This window comes from Chionomys nivalis, chromosome 1 (genome assembly GCF_950005125.1).
Source record: "Chionomys nivalis chromosome 1, mChiNiv1.1, whole genome shotgun sequence".
NCBI lineage: Eukaryota > Metazoa > Chordata > Mammalia > Rodentia > Cricetidae > Chionomys > Chionomys nivalis.
In genome coordinates this window covers 110,647,411-110,670,576 of record NC_080086.1, presented here as the reverse complement: position 1 = coordinate 110,670,576, position 23,166 = coordinate 110,647,411, and the positions used below count along the sequence as shown (strand labels likewise).

Sequence of the window (23,166 nt, the reverse complement as noted above, 5' to 3'; positions counted from 1 at the left end):
TGGACAGCCTTGTCGTGTTCCTGATCTTAGTGGGATGGCTTTGAGCTTTTCTCCATTTAATTTAATGTTAGCTGTTGGCTTGCTGTAAATAGCTTTTATTATATTTAGGCATGACCCTTGTATCGCTAATCTCTCCAAGACCTTTGGTTTCTAGCCATAAATAAAGGACATTGAGCCTAGAATTCGTGATCCTAGAGAAGCTAAATATGAAGGTGAACCCAAAGAAAAACATATAGGCATCCTCCTGAACAGTAACCTTCATCAGGCAATGAAAGGAGACAGATACAAAGACCCACATTGGAGCACCGGACTGAAATCTCAAGGTCCAAATCAGGAGCAGAAGGAGAGAGAGCACGAACAAGGAACTCAGGACCGCGAGGGGTGCACCCACACACTGAGGCAATGGGGATGTTCTATCGGGAACTCACCAAGGCCAGCTGGACTGGGTCAGAAAAAGCATGGGATAAAACCGGACTCGCTGAACATAGCAGACAATGAGGACTACTGAGAACTCAAGAACAATGGCAATGGATTTTTGATCCTACTGCACGTACTGGCTTTGTGGGAGCCTAGGCAGTTTGGATACTCCTCTTAATAGAACGGGATGGAGGTGGATGGTCTTTGGACTTCCCACAGGGCAGGGAACCCTGATTGCTCTTAGGGCAGACAAGGGAGGGGGACTTGATTGGGGGAGGGGGAGGGAAATGGGAGGTGGTGGTGGGGAGGAGGCAGAAATCTTTAATAAATAAATAAAAAGGAAAAAAAAACAAAACAAAAATGAATTACAGACTTAAGCAGAGAACTCTCAACAGAGGAATCTAAAATGGCTGAAAGACACTTAAGGAAATGGTCACCATCCTTAGTCATCAGAGAAATACAAATCAAAACAACTCTGAGATTCCATCTTACACCTCTAAGAATTGCCAAGATCAAAAACACTGATGACAACTTATGCTGGAGAGGTTGTAGGATAATGGGAACACTCCTGCATTGCTGGTGGGAATGCATGCTGGTACAACCCCTTTGGATATCAGTTCGGCAATTTCTCAGAAAATTAGGAAATAACCATTCTCACAGGATCATTTTAAAGGACAGAGCACTCATAGAATGATCAAATTAGCTTGGGTGATCCAAAGATTCACCACAATTAAAAACAATTGATCTTATTTCAAATTTGGCTCAAATTTTGGTATGATCTCATTCACACTGGTTGGGAGACCAAAGTCTGTCTAAGGCCTGAGTTATCATTTGTCCCTTTCAAATTCTAGGTTAGCTTGTTGTGTTCTATGCTAGTCATTTGGATCTTTAGTTTCTTCCTGGGATTATTTCATGTTTCATCAATCATTTATCAAAATTATTTACAAACATCACTATTGTAATTATTGCTAGTGTTACTACAAATATTGTTATTTCTTGTTCTTATTGCACCTGCTGCTGTCAAGGCCAATTTAGATTCTAGTCCTTGAGTCATTGGGTATTTAGAATTAGTCCCTATCTTCTTTAGAATTTTAACAGTGATTTGTCTAATGAATTGTGTCAGGGTCTATATTGACCATATTACTCCTTGTGGGACGATTGATGGCATTTTCCCCCATCTTGACTCTCCTCAACTATGCAAAATGTACATTGCATAGTTCCAACCACAGATTCTTCCTTATCATGGTCTCTCTGATGTACAGAACAGAAGACTACCAGAGTCAGAGATATTTCACTGTGTCCTGTAAGCCTATGGAGCTCAGTTAACCTGGAGACAGGATCCAAAATACTATTCTTCTGTCCACAATGGTTCAGGTTCCCAAACATGAGTCTTGAACATTACAATGGAAACATGATACAGTATTTAGGAAATCCTGCTGAAATATATAGCTGTTGAGGCTACAGTGAGTGTGCAGTGGTGTGGGAGGTCCTTTGGGCTATTTGTTGCTTTTATTGCTTAATGAATAAAGGAACTGCTTTGGGCTTGTAGCAGAGCTATAGAGGAACAGAGCTAGGTTGTCAAAACTAAACAGAATGCAGGAAGGAAGGCAGAAACGCCATTGAGCTGCCAAAGTCATATATGCCAAAACTTTGCCAGTAATCCACTGTCACCTGCAGATACACAGATTAATGGAGATTGGTTAAATTAATATGTGTTTGCCAATAAGAAATTAGAACTAATGCGCCAAGTAGTGATGTAATTAATACAGTTTCTGTGTGATTATTTCAGTTCTGGGTGGCTGGGATGAACAGTGCACCAATAGTGCAGTGCTTAAGAGAACTTATTGCTCTTACCTAAGATGTAGATTTTATACATAGAAGCTACTCAGTGACTCCTAATGACCTATAAATTAAACTCCACGTGATCTGGTACCATCTTCCGACTTTGACAGCAAACAATCATGGCGGTTAAACAAACATACGGACAAAACATTCTGACATACAAAATAAGATTCATGCATCTAAAGGATTTTAAATTTTTTAACTGAAATTTTTAATTTACCCATTCATTTCTTTCTTTATTGTTATTTTTACTTAGTCCAAGACTTTAGAGGGACTCCATGGTGGTTATAAAGCTGCATAATAGCTTAAAAGGTTCAGGTGGAGGTCTTCAGTCTGACTTGTACAAAGAAGCCACAGCCTCTTGGATGGCAAGGACAACTCGAAGTCATGCTTGAGTGTGAAACACTTAGGGACATAGTCACCCAGAAATGGCCTGAGCATGCCAGTCTGCTTGGGTCTGGCCCTGTCAGTCTAGGGAAGTGGGTCAGGTTGTTGCCAATCTTCTTGATGAGCTTCATGTCCTCATTCAGAAGTTGGTTTTCCAAGATGTCACAAAAATGAGTCTTTGCAGACAGAAGCCAGGGAATGAAGATACAATAAGGCTTATTGAATGTTACTCTCCTGGCCAAGACAGTTTCTGTGACTTATGAGTTTTACCCCACTCATCCTAAGAAGCTTTCTGTACATCCTAGAAGAGAGTGTGGCCACAGCGACTGTTTTGCAATTTGAAGAGATCCTTGGCACCCTTGAACTTCTCCTTGCCCAATTTGTAGAAAAGGGGCCTATACCTTCCAGAGCCACATCAAGCCAATCAAATTGTAGTCCAGACATAGGTAGGTGTAGGAGGCCTGGCAGTGCAAGATCACAAAGGGGTTCTATGGCAGCTTTCACTTCAGTGGAATAATTCTGAGGAATCAACAAGGTCAATGCTGATCATCAGTGTGGATCTAACTGCAAAGAGATGCTGCTGGCTGGTCCTAAGAGCTGAAGGCAGTGAGGCTATAGAGTCCCAGAGGATGCCGCTAGAGAGACTGTAAGGTGACTGGAAGCTAACAAAGGGGGAGATCCTGCATCTTTTCTGTCCTAACACTGTTGAAGTAAGACCCAGATCCACAGGACCTCCAAACTGTTCACATCCATCAGTCTTTAAAGTAAAATATTTTTAGTCTATTGTATAACTCTTGGTTAAATTTTACATTGACAGATTTTTAAATAAACTTGACTTTAGACCCAATTTGTTAATTAGAAATCTGTCCCATTTAAGGGAAAGTATAACCAAAAACTATACTGACTAAGGGTTTACCTGACTTTTAAAACTTTAAATACAGTATAAACTAAAAGAAATTTAAATCAACCTGAAAGTTATAATAAATATGAACTCTTTTTGAGGTTGTCTTTCTGCTTTATTCTTATTTTTTTTTGTTTTTCTTTCTTTCTTTCTTTTTCTTTTTTTATTAATTAATTAATTTTATTAAAGATTTCTGCCTCTTCCCCGCCACCACCTCCCATTTCCCCCCCTCCCCCAATCAAGTCTTCCTCCCTCCTCAGCCCAAAGAGCAAGCAGGTTTCCCTGCCCTGTGGGAGGTCCAAGGACCACCCACCTCCATCCAGGTCTAGTAAGGTGAGCATCCAAACTACCTAGGCTCCCACAAAGCCAGTACGTGCAATAGGATTAAAAACCCATTGCCATTGTTCTTCAGTTCTCAGTAGTCCTCATTGTCTGCTATGTTCAGCGAGTCCGGTTTTGTCCCATGCTTTTTCAGACCCCGGCCAGCTGGCCTTGGTGAGTTCCCCATAGAACATCCCCATTGCCTCAGTGTGTGGGTGCACCCCTTGCGGTCCTGAGTTCCTTGCTCGTGCTCTCTCTCCTTCTGCTCCTCCTTTGGATCGTGAGACTTCAGTCCAGTGCTCCAATGTTGGTCTCTGTCTTCTTTCATCGCCTGATAAAGGTTAATATTCAGGAGGATCTTTCTTTTTTTTTTTAAAATACAGTGTTTCTCTGTGTAGCCCTGGTTTTCCATGACCTTGCGCTGTTGACCAGGCTGGCCTTGCTCTCACAGAAATCCACATGGCTCTGCCTCCCAAATGCTGGGCCACCGTTGTCCCGCCTATTGCGACATCTTAATTATGAGAGTACTTTTATACAAAGATTTAATAAGGATAAGTTTAAAAGTAAGGAATTGCATTGTTTTTATATTTTAAGCTAATCTGTTGATTAAATCATATTTCAGAGTCCTATGGTGGTGGTGGCACATACGTTCAATTCCAGGACTCAGAAGGAAGAGGTAGGTAGATCACTATGAGTTCAAAGCTTCCCTGAACTACAAAGCATGTTCTAGGACAGCCAGGATACTTACACAGAAAATTGCTCTTTTCAAACTAAAAATAAACAAGCAACAATAACAAAAAACAAATTTTCCCAGTATTAGCAATCTTTAATCCAAAGTTTATTCTTATAAAGATATGATTGTAATCTAAGTAGGAAACCTGAATGTCCAAAACATGGAGCCTAACCTGATTATTGCTAGGATTTTATGTAGACTGAACAGAAATCACAAGCTTAGCATTTAAACCACTTTTTTCCATTTATTTTAATTTAGACATGTTCAAAGTTTGAGAAAGTCAGTCTTTTAAGAGGAGAGCATGATCTTGGATAGGTAGGATCAACATAATAAAAATGGCAACCCTACCAAAAGCAATCTATAGATTCAAAGAATCCCATCAAAATCCCAATAAAATTCTTCACAGACATTGAAAGAACAATTGTCAACTTCATATAGAAAAACAAAAAACCCAGATAGTCAAAACAATTCTTTACAATAAACAAACTTCCTAAGGCATCACCATGTCTGATATTAAGCTTCATTATACAGCTACAGCAATAAAACCAGCTTGGTATTGCCATAAAAACAGAGAGGTTGACAAAAATTGGGAATCTACCTACCTCAGGACCCGATAATACCAATTTTGGACATATACCCAAAAAAATGCTTAATCATATTACAAGGACATTGTCCAGCTATATTCATAGCAGTATTATTTGAAATAGCCACAACCTGGAAACAATCTAGATATCCCTCAACAAAAGAATGTATAAAGAAAATGTGGCACATTTTCACATTAGAGTACTACTCAGCGGTAAAAAACAATGACATCTTGAAATTGCATGCAAATGGATGGAACTAGAAAAAATCATCTTGAGTAAGGTAACCCAGACCCAGAAAGATAAACATGGTATGTACTTACTCATAAATGGATACTAACTCTATAGCAAAGGATATTGAGTCTATAGTTTATGATCCTAGAAAAGCTAAGTAACAAGGTGAACCCTAAGAAAAACATTTCATAAATCTATCTAGAATGTCAAAAATAGACAAGATCGCCTGACAAAATTGGGAGCATGGGGGTAGAAGTAGGGAGGTTAGAAGGGAGGGGACAAAGGAGGGGGGAGAGCCTGAGGGAACAGGATAGTTGAGCTGGAGGAAAAGCAGAGATGAAGGAAAGAAAAAGATATTTTGATTCAGGGACCCATTATGGGGCTTGCAAGAAATCTGGCTCTAGAGAAATTCCCAGGATTCCACAGCGATGACCCCTGCTAAGACCCTAAGCAATAGAGGAGATGGTGCCCTAACTGGCATTGCCCTAAAGTCAGACTGATGAAAATCTTAAATATCACCATAGAATTTTCATCCAGCAACTGATGGAAACAGAGGCAGAGCCCCTCATCGGAGCACTGGACTGAGCTCCCATAGTCCTGTTGAAGAGTAAGAGGAGTGAGAATATGAGCAAAGAGGTCAAGACCATAATGGGGACATCCACTAAAACAGTGTACCTGAGCTAATGGGAGCTCACCAACTCCAATCACGTGGGAAGGAATCAGCATAGGTCCAAAGTAGTCCCTTTGAATGTGGGTGACATTTATGTGGCTGGGACAGACTGAGTGGCCACTGGCAGTGGTAACAGGACTTATCCCTACTGCTTGTACTGACTTTTTAGGAATGGAGGGCCTTGGACCTTCCCCAAAGCAATGTGCATTACCCTCTCTGAGGCGTGACTGGGGGTTGAGATGGGGGGTAGGTGGAGGGAATGAGAGGAGGGAAAGTAGTGGGAACTGGAATTGGTATGTAAAATGAAAAAAAGATTGCTTTCTGTTTAAAAGTGTAAAGAATTAAAGAGGAGAACATGATAGACAGGCCATCAGTCTTTCTTTTTACTGTTATAATGAAATTGATCTTAGATATTTATTCATCTTATAAAAATAAAATTAAATACTAATTGTTGTGATTTTAATACTTATCAGCAAATATTATTTGTATGGAGCAAAAATATTTACATTTTAACTGTGACTCTTTGTTTGTTTTATATATCCTGTCATCCTCACTACGGAAATGAAATTTCACCAAATAAAAATAAAAAAAAAAAACCCACCAAGTTGGCTTTCATAGGAACTAGGCAAACCAATGGTGCACAAACAGAAATGCACACATGTCTCCATACACATAAAGAATAAAATTAAAACTTTTAGAAACATATTTTTGAGAAGGTATCCACAGCAATTTGTCCAACAATGACTTTTCGTTTTTATTATGATTATTTTATTTTATTACTTTAAAAAATACCAATCAAAATTCCAACTTCCTCCCCATTTCCCACTCTCCTCCATTTCGTCCATGCACACTCCCCCATGTCTCTCCAATCTTAAGAGAGGGCAAGGGACCCTGCCCTGTGGAAAGTCCAAGGCCCTCCCTACTACATCCAAGATGAGCAAGGTATACATCTAAAAAGAACAGGATCCCAAAAAGCCAGTACATGCAGTAGAGACAAATCTCAGTATCATTGTCATTGGCCCCTCAGTCTGCCCAACTGTCAACCACATTCAGAGGGACTAGTTTGATCCCATGCTCCTTCACTCCCAGTCCAGTTGGAGTTGGTGAGCTCCCATTAGCTCAGGCAAATTGTCTCAGTGTGTGAACCCATCACGGTCTTGACGTCCTTGCTTTTACTCTCCCTCCTTCCACTCTTCAACTGGACCTTGGGAGCTCAGTCCAGTACTCTAATGTGGTTCTCTGCCTCTGTTTCCATCTCTTGTTGGACAAAGGTTGTATGGTGATATTTAAGATAATCATCAGTCTGACTAAAGGCCAAAACCAGTTCAGGCACACTCTCCTTTATTGATGAGCTTCTTAGCTGGAGTAATACTTGTGAATTCTGTGGCTATCCTAATATCTAGCAAAATTGATTTCAAACTAAAATCAATCAGAAGAGATGGAGAAGACACTTTATACTCATAAGAGGAACAATTCATCAAGATGAAATCTCAATCCTGCCTATCTATGCCTCTAATATTAGAGCACACATATATGTAAAAGAAACATTACTAAAACTTAAATTGCACAAAAAACGTCACACCCAAATGGTAGGAGATTTCAAACACTCCTCTCTCACCAATGGACAGGTCAACCAGACAGAAACTTAATAGAGAAGAGAACTAATAGATGTAATGAATCAAAGGACTTAACAGACATCTATAGAACATTCCACCTAAATAGAAAAGAATATACATTCTTCTCAGCACCTCATGGAACCTTCTCTAAAATTGATCACACAATCGGTAACAAAGCAAACATCCAGAGATACAAAAAAAAAAATGGAATAATCCCCTGTGTCTTTTCAGATCACCATGGAGTAAAGGTAGAATTTAACAACAATACTGCTCCCAGAAAGCCTACAAACTCAAGGAAACTGAACTGTCAACTACTGAATCATCCCTGGGTCATGGAAGAAATAAAGTAAGAAATTGAAGTCTTTGTTGAATTCAATGAAAAAGAATATCCAAACCTATGGGACACTATGAAAGCAGTGCTATGAGGAAAGTTCATAGCACTAAGTGTCCACATAAACAAAATGAAGAAAGCTCATATTAGCAACTTAAAAGCACACCTGAAAGCTCTAGAAAATAAAGAAGTAGACTCACCCAGGAGAAGTAGAAGCCTGGAAATAATCAAATTGAGGGCGGAAGTCAACAAAATAGAAACACAGAGAACAATACAAACAATCAATAAAACAAAGAGCTAGTTCTTTGAGAAAATCAACAAGATTATCCAAACTAATCAAAAGGTGGAGAGAGATCATCCAAATTAACAATCAGGAATCAAAAGGGGACATTACAATAGACACTGAGGAAAGTCAGAGAATCATTAGGTCTTACTACAAAATTCTGTACTTTACAAAACTGGAAAGTGTAAAAGAAATGGACATTTTTTAGATAAATAACATATACCAAAATTAAATGAAGACAAAGTGTGTAATTTAAATAGACCCATAGGCCGTGAGGAAAATGAAGCTGTCATCAAAAACCTCCCAACCAAAAAAGACCCAGGTCTGGATGGTTTTTGTACAGAATTCTACCAGAATTTCCAAGAAGAGCTAAAACCTATACTCCTCAAAGTGTTCCAAATAATAGAAATAGAAGGGTCAATACCAAACTCCTTTTATGAAGCTACAGTTACCCTAATACAAAAACCACACAAAGATTCATCCAGTAATTAGAATTACAGACCAATTTCACTCATGCAAATCGAAAAAAATTCTCAATAAAATACTAGCAAACTGAATCCAAAAACACATCAAAAATTCATCCAACATGATCAAGTGGGCTTCATCCCAAAGATGCAGGGCTGGTTCAACATACAAATATCTATCAATGTAATCCATTATATAAATAAACTGAAAAAAAAATGCCATATGATCATTTGATTAGAAGAGGAAGGTTTGGGAGAACTTGATGGAATGGATAGTCAAGTTGGAAGAAGAAGAGATATTAGAGCAAGGAAGGAGATATCTTGAATGAAGGAACCATCATCGGGTTAGCAAGAAACCTGGAAGAAAATTTTAATAAAAAAATTTTAATAAAAAAATGAGAAACTTAAAAAAATTTCCACTTCCTCCCCTCCTCCCATTTCCCCTCCCTCCCCTTCCCCCTCCCTCTCCAGTCCAAAGAGCAGTCAGGGTCCCCTACAGTGGGAAGTCCAAGGCCCTTCCCCCTCCATCCAGGTCTAGGAAGGTGAGCATCCAAACAGACTAGGCTCCCACAAAGCCAGTACATTCAGGAAGATCAAAACCTAGTACCATTGTCTTTGGCTTCTCAGCAGCCCTCATTGTCCACCATCTTCAGAGAGTCCGGATTTATCCCATGCATTTACAGTCCCAGTCCAGCTGGCCTTGGTGAGCTCCCAATAGATCAGCCCCACCATCTCAGTGGGTGGGTGCCCCCCTCGTGGTCTGACTTCCTTGCTCATGTTCTCCCTCCTTCTGCTCCTCATTTGGACCTTGGGAGCTCAGTCCAGTGCTCCAATGTGGGTCTCTGTCTCTATCTCCATCCATCGCCACATGAAGGTTCTATGGTGATATGCAAGATATTCATCAGTACGGCTATAGGATAGGGCCAATTCAGGCGCCCACTCCTCAGCTGCCCAAGGAACAAGCTGGGGACATCTCCTTGGACACCTGGGAATTCCTCTAGAGTCAAGTCTCTTGTCAACCCTCAAATGGCTCCCTTAATTAAGATATATACTTCCCTGCTCCCATATCCACCCTTCCTCCATCCCATTCCCCCAAGCTCTCCCCATCCTCCCCTTCTCCCTTCTCTCTCCCCATCTTCCCTTACCCCCACCCCCAAGATCCCAATTTTTGCCTGGCATTCTTGTCTACTTCCAATATCCAGGAGGATTCCTATGTTTTTCATTGGATTCACCTTCTTATTTAGCTTCTCTAGGACCATGAATTATAGGCTCAATGTCCATTATTTATGGCTAGAATCCACTTATGAGTGAGTATATACCATATTCATCTTTATGGGTCTGGGTTACCTCACTCAGAATAGTGTTTTCTATTTCCATCCATTTGTATGCAAAATTCAAGATGTCATTGCTTTTTACCACTGAGTAGTACTCTAATGCATATATATTCCACACTTTCTTTATCCATTCTTCCATTGAGGGGCATCTAGGTTGTTTCCAGGTTCTGGCTATTACAAATAGGGCATCTCTTGGGTATATTCCCAAGAGTGGTATTGCTGGTTCCTGGGGTAGGTTGATCCCGAATTTCGGAGGGAGGAGCGTGTATCTGACCAGTGACAGAAGCCCCGGAAAGGGAGCACAGACATTCCTCAACCCGCTAAACTTTCAGGTCATTCTGCAGTGGCTTTTCTCCCCAGCTACTGCCTCTCTCTTCCTATCCCATCCCAGCTTGCTCCCAGGCACCCCTTCCCTTCTTTGGGGCCAGAAGATGCCCCAGCTTAGCCTGTTTTGGGGCTGGGATGGGGTGGTGAGTGCAACCAGGAGGGAGTTCCTTTGTTTTACTAAGCCTGCAAGCAGCAAGCTAGGCCTCTTGTCTACTAGGTCCCTGGCCAGCAAGAGGCCCTGATCTTGTTCCATAAGACCCATCAGAGAGGGTTTGAAGGAAGACACGGGCAGGCACCAATGCAAGAACTCCTCCAATAATCTGAAAAACAACATAACACTAGAACCCAGCGAACATACAACAGGAAGACTTGAACACCCTAATCCAGAATAAGTAGAAAAAATAGACATTATGAAAGTGATAGAGTCCTTTAAAACAGTATGTGAAAAACTCCCTTAAAGAAATGGATGAGAATAACAAAATATTTGAACAAATGAATAAATCCCTAAAAGATACCCTAGGAAACCAAGAAAAAACAATCAAACGGATACTGGAAACAGTTCAAGACTTGAAAACTGAAATGGAGGCAATGAAGAAAACAAATCGAGGGCCAGCTGGATATGGAAAATCTAGGTCAATGAGCAGAGACTACAGAGACAAGCATATCCAACAAAATACAAGAGATAGAAGAAAGAATCTCAGATGCTGAAGACACTATAGAAAATAAACACACTGATCAAAGAAAACAGCAAATCCAACAAATTCTCATCACAAAACATCCAGGAAATCTGGGACACAATAAAAAGACCAAATCTAAGAATAATAGGGGTAGAAGGAGAACTACAGCTCAAAGGCACAGAAAATATATTCAACAAAATTACAGAAGAAAACTTTCCCAACCTAGTGAAGGATATTCCTATGAAGATTCAAGAAGCATACAGAACAATGAATAGACTGGATCAAAAAAAAAGAACATCCCCTCACCATATACTAATCAAAACACAAAACATACAGAATAAAGAAAAAATATTAAGAGCTGCAAAGGAAAAAAGTCAAGTAACTTATAAAGGTAAACCGATCAGACTTGCACCTGACTTCTCTATGGAAACCATGAAAGCCAGAAGGTCCTGAATAGATGTACTGCAGAAACTAAGAGACCATGGATGCAAGCCCACACTACTATACCCAGCCAAGCTTTCGTTCACCATCAATGGAGAAAACAAAATATTCCAGGAGAAAAACAAATTTAAACAATACGTAGCCACACATCCAACCTTACAGAAAGTAATAGAAGGAAAATCACAACACAAGGAATCCAATAATGCCCACAATAACTCAGACATCTAGCGACCCTTCACCAGCACAACTCAAAGAAGGGAAACACACAAACTCTACCACCAAAAAAGAAGAAAAAATAACCAGAGTTAACAACCACCGGTCATTAATATCACTTAATATCAATGGACTCAATTCACCTATAAAAAGGCACTGGCTAAGAGATTAGATACGAAAACAGGATCTGACATTCTGTTGTTTACAAGAAACACACCTCAACCACAAAGATAGACATCTACTCAGAGAAAAGGGTTGGGAAAAGGTTTTTCAATCAAACAGACCTAAGAAACAAGTGGGTGTGGCTTTACTAATTTCCAACAAAGTTGACTTCAAACTAAAATCAATCAGAAGAGATGGAGATGGACACTTTATACTCATAACAGGAACAATTCATCAGGATGAAGTCTCAATCCTGAATATCTATGCCCCTAATATAAAAGCACCCACTTATGTAAAAGAAACATTACTAGAATTCAAGGCAGACATCAAACCCCACACACTAATAGTAGGAGACTTCAACACTCCTCTCTCACCAATGGACAGGTCAATTAGACAGAAACCTAATAGAGAAATAAGAGAATTAATGGAGGTAATGAATCAAATGGACTTAACAGACATCTATAGAACATTCCACCCAAATAGGAAATAATATACCTTTTTCTCAGCATCTCATGGAACCCTCTCGAAAATTGACCACACTCAGTAACAAAGCAAACATCCACAGATGCAAAAAATATTAGTAACCGCCTGTGTCTTATCGGATTACCATGGAATAAAGTTAGAATTTAACAATAATTCTACCCCCAGAAAGCCTACAAACTCATGGAAGCTGAACGGTCAACTTCTTCCATTTCTTTAAGGGAGTTTTTCACTTCCTGTTTAAAGGTCTCTATCATTTTCTTGAGGTTACATTTAAAGTTGTTTTCTTCTACTTCTTCTAGGTTAGGATGCTCAAGTCTTCATGTTGCTTGTTCGTTGGATTCTGGTGTTACCATGTTGTTTTTCAAAATATTGGAGGATTTCTTGCATTGGTGCCTACCCATCTCTTCCTTCAAATTAGGCTGACAGTGTCTTGGCGTCTTGGTCCAATCTGCTGTGGCTGTTGGGAGGTTTTTTTTTTGTTTTGGTCTGTCCTCTCTTAGGTCTCCTCAGTAGTGGAGAAAGCTCTGTTGCAGGGTTCCATGGAGCTTGTAGGCAAAAATGCATGCTTGGGGAGGGATGGGTTGGGGAATAGATCGGCAGCAGGAAAATTCCTTGCTGGTTGGCTAGAGAAGCCTAAGGAATTAGGGAGGGGCCCCTGGGTTTTGTTCCACTGGGGAAGTCCCAGAGAGTGGGGTGTCTAGCTTTCCAGCACTGTGGTCACTGTCTCACCTTTCAGGTCCCCTCAGCACTTGATCAGGTTGTGGTGAAGGGTTCCAAGGACCTGGCACTGAAAAGGCGGGCTTGGGGGTGGGTTGGGTTCGGGAAAAGATCAGCAGCAGGAACATTCCCCCTCACTGCTGTCTGGCCGGAAAACCCAAGGTAGTTAAGGAGGGGGCCCCTGAGTTTTGTTCCTCTGGAGAGGTCCCAGAGAGGAGCATCCGACTGTCTGGCCCTGTAGCCACTGACTCACCTCTCAGGTTCCCTCAGAGATGGACCAGGCTGTGTTGCAGGGTTCCAAAACCAAGCAGGCAAAAAGGCGGGCTTGGGCGTGGGCTGGGCTGGAGGGAAATCCCTGCAGCAGGAAAACGTCTGCTGGCTGACTAGAAAAGCCCAGGCAGAAGGGAAGGCCCCAGAGAGTGGGGCGTCAGGCTGTCTGGCACTGTTGCCTCTGACTAACCTCTCATGTCCCCTCAGCACCTGAGCAGGCTGTGTTGCAGGGTTCCGTTGACCTCAGCCCAACCATGGTTTACAATGAATATCATCCAGAGCCATCCAAAATACCATAAAACAAAATTAAGATTTATTATTTTTGTTATGCATGAGAATCACCACAAATGAAATCAAGTTAAAATTTTCTGTAAATAGATTATTATTAACATCTCTGTACAAATGTTACCTCTTCTACTTGATTGAAAGTTATTTTTCACTGTCAAAATGAATATTGTTTTAAAGAATTAAATAGCAATTTAACATGTTATCAAACATTTAATAGAGTCCTAAATATTTCATTAAGATGTTTTAAGAGTTGATGGGGCAGAGATTTAATTATCTTTATTTGATAGCAGGTAAACTTAAGCGTCGCTGAGGCTGAGTATTTGAATGCACTCCATATACTGTAGATATTCCACTGCTCCATTCCAATTAATTTGCCTACAATGAAGGCCTAAATATTTACTTATAATTGGATAACACGATTTCCACTGAAATACATATTCACATTAGTCATTCAGGACCAAGGTTTCCAATTCTGACAGTTGGGACCTATGTTACCCGGGATTAACCTTAGATATTTCCCCAAAAAGAATATTAAGCTTGCTCTAAAGGATGGGCTATTAAGTTTTTAAAATCTGGAATGTTATGAAAAATGTAAACTTTTTTTTTGTTAATTTGAGACAGAGGTGAACTAAATTCCCTTTATAATCCCATGGTTATGTTGTACAACATGTCTCTAAAACAAAAGAACCAGCACTGGTGGCCTAGTATTCCCTTTACATCTACTGTATGGGAACTTCTTCATTAAGTGATTTTAAAATAATATAAAATTTAGTGCAGTCAGAATAATTAAATTTTAGCTGTGATGTATAATTATATTTAAATATTTGTATCACTAGGCAGTTGATATTTGATAACGATTCTACGTCGATATTTAAGAGTGCAATGCCATGTCCGGTGAAAGCCCTAAAAGACATCTTTTAGACACTTCCAACAAGCCACCATGGCGAGACTCATCATAATTCGGCAACATACAGCCCTTGCAGTTGGTGTCTAATTGGTCAAATATGTATGAAAATCATTAGGAAAATGGATGACTTGAAAATCTATTATGCTTAAAACCAGCTGCCCAAAGCACACACAGACGATTATCTATATGTATAAAATCCCAGTGTCTATATTGTATGCAATTGAAACTTTGTCAGCTTTGTGAAGAAATGTTTTGTGATACCAGCACACATAATGACAAACATTTCCTGAGAAGGGACAGAAGTCACAGTGCTAATTAGTTTCCCTCTCTTGTCCCGTGATAGTTTCAATTTATTAGTAGAATATGCCCCAAAAGTACCAGATTATAGAACATTATGTGACTGTATACTTCCCGTAGCTGAATTCCTTTTGATTTATAATAATAAATTCTTATAGAAACATAATCAGCAGTGTTAGTGCCACCCCAAAGGGAGTTTTACTTGGTCCCAGATGACCTCATACATGCTTTGCTCTTTCTAATGCATCCTAATAGAATGATAACAAAGGTACATTTTCCAGTTTTCAACAATTCTTAGTGAAATTTAAATGCGGAGTAAGGCTACCCTCAAGTCTTTTAGAACTCAGGTGTGAAAAACACTATGGGTAGATACTGGATATGTGGTAAATATATACAGTGGAAAATTGTTACATGGTTATAAGCATTGAAGTTATTGAATTTGAGGGCAATTAGATGGGATTTGGAAAGAATCATGGGTGAGTGAACCTGACACAGAAAGAAAAATACTTAGGTTTTTTCTTGTATGCAGATCCTAGCTACCACATTTTCACGTATGTATTTAACCATGTGTGGAGGAAAGACCATAAAGATGGGAGCAATTAGAGGAAAGAAAAGTTTGTTAGAACACATCACATAAAATGTAGTCAGAGAGTGTAACAGTGGCTTAGAAGGTATAAGCAAAGAGGGCAGTTGTAATATTTGAAGAATAGGGTGTGTGTATGCAGTAAAACATTACAATGTCTATATCATAGAGAACAGAATGAATATTAAAAGAAAAGTTCACGCCATTCTCACAAGACTTGCATGTATAACTCTTCTGCTTCTCTTTAGTGTGGCTTGTGTCATGTCTGTTACACCTACTGGAGTCATTGAAGGCTCTTCCACAATGTTTACATGCATAAGGTTTCTCTCCAGTGTGGTTCCTTTCATGTGTGTTTTGAGAACTGGGGTTGTTGAAGGTTTTGCACAATGGTTACACGCATAAGGCTTTTTCCAATGTGAATTTATTTCATGAATATTCAGATGCCTGGAACAGGAAAAGGCTTTTCCACAATACTTACATGTATAAAGACTCTTTGTCATGTGTATTCTTTCATGAATGTTACAAGCCTTGGAATTAGTCAATGCTTTTCCACAATGTTTACATGCATAAGGTTTCTCTCCACTGTGAATTCTTTCAGGAATGTTGTGATACGTAAAACTGCTGAAGTTTTATCCACAATGCTTTCAGGCATTAAGTTTTCTCTGCAGTGTGGTTCCTTTCATGTCTGTTACAACTACGGGGGTGGTTGAAGGCTTTTCCACAATGCTTACATGCATATGGCTTTTCTCCAGTATGAATTATTTCATGGTTCTTCAAATGACTGGAACAGAAAAAGGCTTTTCCACAATGCTTACATGCATAAGGTTTCTCTCCAGTGTGAATTCTATCATGAAAGTTTTGAGAAATAGAACTTCTGAAGTTTTTTCCACAATGCTTACATGCATAAGGTTTCTCTTCAGTGTGAATTCTTTCATGAATGTTTCGATAAGAAGAACGGGAGAAGTTTTTTCCACAATGCTTGCAGGCATAAGGTTTTTGTCCAGAGTAACTGCTTTCATGACTGTTATGATGACTGAATTGGGTTTTTCCAAAGTGTATAGAAGCATAAGGCCTCTCTCCTTTGTGAGTTACTTTATGTTTCTCAAAACATGTTGCATATTTAAATGTTTTGCTACATTGCATACAAATGCACCTTTTCTCATCAATATTACTTTTTTCATGGTTGATAAGGTCACTGGAATCAATGAAGGATTCTTCACTGAGATTGCATACAAATTGTTTCATTTCTTTATGGGTTCCTTCATCATTCTGGCCAGATGTACATCTCATTAAGACATTCTCATTGCGTTTATTTTCAGTATTACTTCTCTTCTGAGGCTGATCAAAACAGAGACTCCTACAGGCTTCATTATATAGTTGAATTTTACAGGGTTTCTCTTTAGGAGAAGTTTCACGTACCTGAAGTAATTCAGAGTAACTGGTATCTTTCCAATGTTTCTGATGTGTAAAAGCTTTTGCCACAGCTCCCTTATACAGTTGTGGTTTTCCTCTAGTTTTTTGTCTGAGATACTCAGGTAAGGATAAATGACCAATAATGTTTCTTACATGTAATGGAGTCTGATGAGCTCTCACTCTGGAAGGCAGTTCTTTATTGATCATACTGTCTGGAATAGGTTGCTGGTTTTTATCACACTCAGTATGACATTCATATCTATGGTGTTTCTCAATCTCCTGAATTCTGAAAAAGTGAAAAAAAAAAAACCAACACTGTAGCCAAGAGAAATATTGGAGGCTGGCCTGTGTGGAACACAACTATACTATCTCTGAGGGAATAGAATAATGGTATCAATGTGAAGAACCATATGTATGACATAGAAAGACCCTGCCACATGTAAAGAAGTAGAGTATTGACTTTACTTCTCTAAGAATTATGAAGAAGCTGTATCACAGGCTTGGACGTTAAGAACAATTCTCAATTTTTAAGCAAACCAGATTTAATGACAAGTATGTTTGTGAAGAGCTCACAAACTCTGATACACTTGATATGAAGGATGTCTTGCATTTTCTGTCTTCCACAAATGTTTTTGGCAAAGGTGTTGTACAAAAATGTAAGTCAGATAGAAAGATATATAAAATAATTAAGAGAAATGAAAGGAGTGAACAGGGGAAAAAGTCCTGATGTTTATAGACAAAAATAACAAGCATACGAAGGGATGAACCACTCTGGCATGTCAGCATTCTAAATACTCACCCAGTGTGGGTTAGTTAGTTATCAACTAGACCCACTATGGTCATAGAATGGGGTCCTTCAATTGAGAAAATCCCTCAATCAGACTGGCCTGGAAACAAAATCTGTGGGAGCATTTTCACATATGCCAATGGTTAGGAGATCAGGCTCTTTGTATGAAATGTATGTACCAGTTAGTTTTGATCTACTTGACACAAATAGAACCCACATTTGGGAAGAAGGAACCAAACAGCACAAAATGGCTTTGTCAGACAGACATTTAGACATGTCTCTGGTAGCTTTGTCTTGATCACTGTATGAGGTGGATTGATCAAGTTCATTATGGGTGGTATTGCCCTAGAGATGTGGGCCAAGCTTGAATAAGGCAGGTAGCTGATTGACAGATGAAGATCACTCCAGTAAACAGGATTTCTGCATCACTTCTGCTTTACTGCCTGTTTCCAGATTCTTGTCATGTTTGAGTTCCTACCCTGGCTCTTCCCCTTATCATGGTATTTACAAGAAAGCATAAAACTGTCTTCCACCCCACCCCAGAGTTCTTTTTTTTTTTTTGGTCACAGCAAAAGGAAGCAAACAAAACACAATACTAAAGCTCAAAGCCTCTAAGTATAAACATGAAGTAAAACCATTTGCCTATGAAGGGATCTTTTGTGTAATAATCCACTAGAAAACCTTTTTCCAGGCTCAATCTCACGTGATGTATTTGTGATATTAATAGATTACACACAAGAAATACACAAATATCGAACGTCACAATACAATGCTGCATTACAGAAATTTGTGTTGACTCAGTTTTCACTCAGGTACATTTGGAGCAGTTGGCGTGTTCTCATTTATCCCTTGAGTTGCAAAAGTATAACAGAAATTATTTTTTACTAAATATAAATTACCCCATATTCCTGCTGATATCTTTAGAGTCTTCTTCAATATTTTCTTCTAGTGTTTTTTTCTACAATAAAATCCAGAGAATACATTATGACACATTCATATTCAACATAAAAATTATTGCAACATAGTTCTTGTGATAGGGGTATGTACACTAAATTCACCACATTTTTACTTCAAGAATTCAATACCAACATGACACACATAAGCAGGACACAGTTGTTCACTGACTGAATAAGCAATGGGAGTATGTAGTACTTTTTACCTATGTAGAGCATGTTCAAAAATGTTTCCTTCATCACATCTCTGTAGAGCTTCTTCTGACTAGAATTCAACACAGCCCACTCTTCTGAGGTGAATTTCACTATCACATCTTCAAAGTTTACTGGCTCCTATGAATACATATATTAATTAGGATGTTTATTTTCACTGAGAGACAGACAGGATACATAATCATCTTGCATGTATGTTTCTGAAGACACCTCTAAATTATTATATAAATAGGATTTACTGAAGAATGTCCATGGGATGCTATCTTGAATACTTGATGACTCACTGTCTCATTTAATATTTATTTATTTTTATTTTTTTGGTTTTTCGAGACAGGGTTTCTCTGTAGCTTTTTTGGTGCCTGTCCCAGAACTAGCTCTTGTAGAACAGGCTGGCCTTGAACTCCCAGAGATTCACCTGCCTCTGCCTCGTGAGTGCTGGGATTAAAGGCGTGCGCCACCACCGCCCGGCTCATTTAATATTTATTAGTGTTTCACTCACTAGCAGTTTCACACTTATGAATGGCTCAGTGGTTAACAGCACTGACTGCTCTTCTAGAGATCAAGTTCAATTCCCAGCAAGCACATGGTGCTCATAATTACCTTTAATGGACTCTGAAGAAAAACAACTAAAAACACTGAACCAAAGATAAATAAGTTATTTAGTAGATGATCCAAAGTCAGAAATGAAAAAGTCTACACAACAGACATTGATAGGGAAGGTTCCTTGGGAAAAAACTCTGTCAGTAAGTAGAGAAAGGGTTATTACTGTGATATTATCATCAAGAACATGACTTCATCCTGTTTTATCAGAGAATTTGAAATAAACATGAATATAAAAACTGGAGTATTTTGATAGAGGGACAGAATGTGAGCAAGCTAAATTTCTAAACAAAATGAGGAGTTGAAATTGACAACAAGCTTAGTACTATGTACCCAGACAAAAATGAAATAACATTGGGAAAACTTTGCACCCTTGAAATCTAAACCGCAGTCTGAATTTAGAGACAAAACGTAAAAAGGACCAGTGAAAGAAACACAGTTTATTCCTGAAACTAGATCCATATCTGTCCCTGATCTACTAAACATAAAACCAACAAGTCCCTGAACAAAAATCCAACTAATCCCTGACCACTAAATCTAGCCAATCTGAGCTCAAGAATTTTCAATTCCAACCAATTCCCATCCTTAAAATCTACTCTGTGGAAAAACTCCACCCCTAGGAAGCCCTATATAAGCCCAGTGCTTGATCAGTTGGCAGCTGTCCTTATCTACCCTGGCATAACCAGCCAGTCTCCAGGATTCTGCCGTCCAAAATAAATCCCTTGAAAGAGTTTGGGGTGAAGATCTTTCTCGCCTGAGTGGAGCAGAGTCTCTCCTGAGAAACTCAATAGGGGAGTAGTAAAGAGAAGTAACAGACACCTCTGCTGAGAAACTCCCTAGGGGAGTGGTGCAGAAGTAACAACTTTTTGCAGGAGTCAGTGCAGATTGCTACTAGTGTGTGGGGGTTACCCCTTTAGCAGAGTGAAGCAAAGGAAATAACAACTCGAGCCATAGATGAGAAGAACTGGACATCTCTCCTGGGAAACTCCCCAGTAGGGTGGAGCATAGAAGCAATGGACATCTCTGCTGGGAAACTTCCTTAGGGGTGTGGAGCAGAGCTCGGCTGTAACTGCTCTCTCTTGGAGAGGTGTAGAATTGGAACTGTTCTCTCTTGGAGAGGTGTAGAATCTGGCAAGGAGACTATCCCCCACCCGAATCCAGCTTCAGGCATTGCCTTAATTCCCAACAAGCCAGGATAGCTTACTCATTACAGTTGTAGGTATCTTGGATATCTTCCCTTCAGAGTTGTAACACTTGCAGGTATAACATGACTTTCTAACAGTCAGGGTACCTTTCCCTCCAGAGATATAATACTTATATCTAACACACAATTCTCTCTGAACAATGAGCCTAGTAACTTACGGGTATTGTGCTTGGAACAATCAACGTTAGGGGACTGTATCTATATCTTATTAACAAATCGCAGCAAGGGTCATCCAGATAGAAAGTAAACAGAAATGTTGTGGCACAATGATCTTTTATTCTGTCACTTGTAGAGAGCCGTGTGGAGTCACACCTGATGGCTATGTGTAGAGAGCTGCGTGGAGTTGCACCTGATGGTGCTGGCTCCTGCCCTTTGAGATCCCGAAAGCGAGTGCTCTCTGTGATAATCAACTCCTAATATCAACTAGGCCTGACTTATGCTATTATCACGCAATGATTGTCAGCTGCTTGCATATGCGTGGACCTATGAGCAGTGCCCACCTGGCAATCCAGGATTGGTAGCCCATGCCTACTTAAGGGCTGGGAGAGGTTTGCCCTGAGAGAGAGGAGGAGGGAGAGAGTGAGAGTGAGTGAGTGAGTGAGTGAGTGAGATTTTACAATTGTTAAAGGTCCTGAATAAAACTGCAGCAGGAAGAGCTCCGGGGTTGCGCGTCTTCCTTGCTGGCTGAGGGGGACCGTGACAGTCACTTATATTATTTTTAGTAAAACGCTGATTGGCCAGTAGCTAGGCAGGAATTATATGCAGGGCAACCAGGCAGAAAGTAGAGGCAGGGAAACAAGAATTCTGGGAAGAGAAAGTCAATCAGCAGTCATGACCCAGCCACTAAGAAATCAAAAAGTTACTGCCTCACCGAAAAAAATAACAAGCCACTTTGCTAAGACAGACAAGAATTATGGGCTAATATACGTTATAAGAATTACTTAATAAGAAGAGCCTGAGATAATGAGCCAATCAGTTTATAATTGATGTAGACCTCCGTGTGTTTCTTTGGGACTGAATGACTGCAGGAATGGGTGGGACAGAAATCTCAGTCAACAGAGAAATAAAGAAACAGATGTTATGACTCAAATAGATGTAGCAGATATCAATAAAATATTATACAAATACAGAATTTATCTTCTTATCAATCTTTTCCAAAACTGAGTAAGGAACTGTGACTATGGAGCCTTCACCAAAACTGACTATGTAGTTTGTCACAAGAAAGTCCCAACAGATACAAAAATTGAAATAACCCCTATATCATAAGGAACCACCAAGGATTAAAGCTGGATTTCAACAACAGAAAATCCACAAACATATGGAAATTGAGCAGCTCTTTACTGAGTTACTACTTGGGCAAGGAAGAAAAAAGAGAAAGAATTCCTAGAATTCAATGAAAATAAATAGTCAACATACCGAAATTATGGGACACAATAAAAGCAGTACTAAAAATAAAGTTCATAACACTAAGTTCCTTATTCTAAAGTTGGAGAGATCGCATACTCAAGACTTAACACATACGAGATTAAACAGCACAAAGCTCTAGAACAAAAGGATGGGTATAGTCCCAAGAGGAGTAAATGGCAGGAAATAACCAAACTGAGGACTGAAATCAAAAAAATACAAAGAGAACAATACTAAGAATCAATGAAAGAAAGAGTTGGTTCATCAAAAAAATCAACAACATAGATAAATCCTTATCAAAAGTAAATAAAGGCAGAGAGCAAATATTCAAATTAACAAAATCAGAAACAAAAAAGGGTGCATAACAACAGACTCTGAAGAAATACCATATGGTCATCTCATTAAATGCTGAAAAGTCTTGGACAAAACCAAACACCCCTTCCTGATGAAAGTCTTGGAGAGATCAGAGATAAAAGGGCCACACATAACCGTAATAAAGGAATATACAACAAGTCAAATGACAACATCAAATTAAATGAAGAGAAACTCAAAGCAATTTCAATTCAAGAAAAAAAAAGATTGTCTACTCTCTCCATAGCTATTCAATATAATACTTGGGAGTTCTAGTTTGAGCAATATGAAAAGAAAAGCAAGGGAATACAAATTTGAAAAGAAGAAGTCAAAGTACCATTATTTGTAGATGGTATGATAGTATATACAAGAGACACCAAAAATTCTACCAGGAAACACCTTTAGTCAGGTGGCTGAATAAAAGATGAACTAAAAGAAGAAGAAGACGTTGCTCTCCTATATACAAATGACTAACAGGTTGAGACACAGATCTGGGAACTAGCACCCTTTACAACAACAATTAATCATGGTGTAACTCTAACCAAGCAAGTGAAAAGACCTGTATGAAAAGAACTTCACGTCTTTCTAGAAAGAAATCAGAGAAGATATCTGAGAAAGGGAAGATCTCCCATGCTAATGGATCAGTAGGATTAACTTAGCAAAAATGGCCACCTTACCAAAATCAATCTATATAATCAATGCAATCCCCACTAAAATCCCAGCATAACTCCTTACCTACTTTGAAAGAAACATACTCAAGAA

At 39.3% G+C, this 23,166-nt stretch overlaps 1 protein-coding gene across 1 annotated transcript in view; it reads right to left on the bottom strand.

Annotated features, from left to right (window-relative positions):
• The window catches only part of LOC130881510 (zinc finger protein 491-like), a 38,996-nt gene that overhangs the window by 10,271 nt on the left and 5,559 nt on the right, over positions 1–23,166 (bottom strand). The window contains 4 exon segments of the mRNA XM_057781156.1: positions 15,633–15,826; positions 15,910–16,132; positions 16,134–17,178; positions 18,579–18,637. Of these exon segments, the coding sequence (XP_057637139.1) occupies positions 15,633–15,826; positions 15,910–16,132; positions 16,134–17,178; positions 18,579–18,637 (1,521 nt within the window).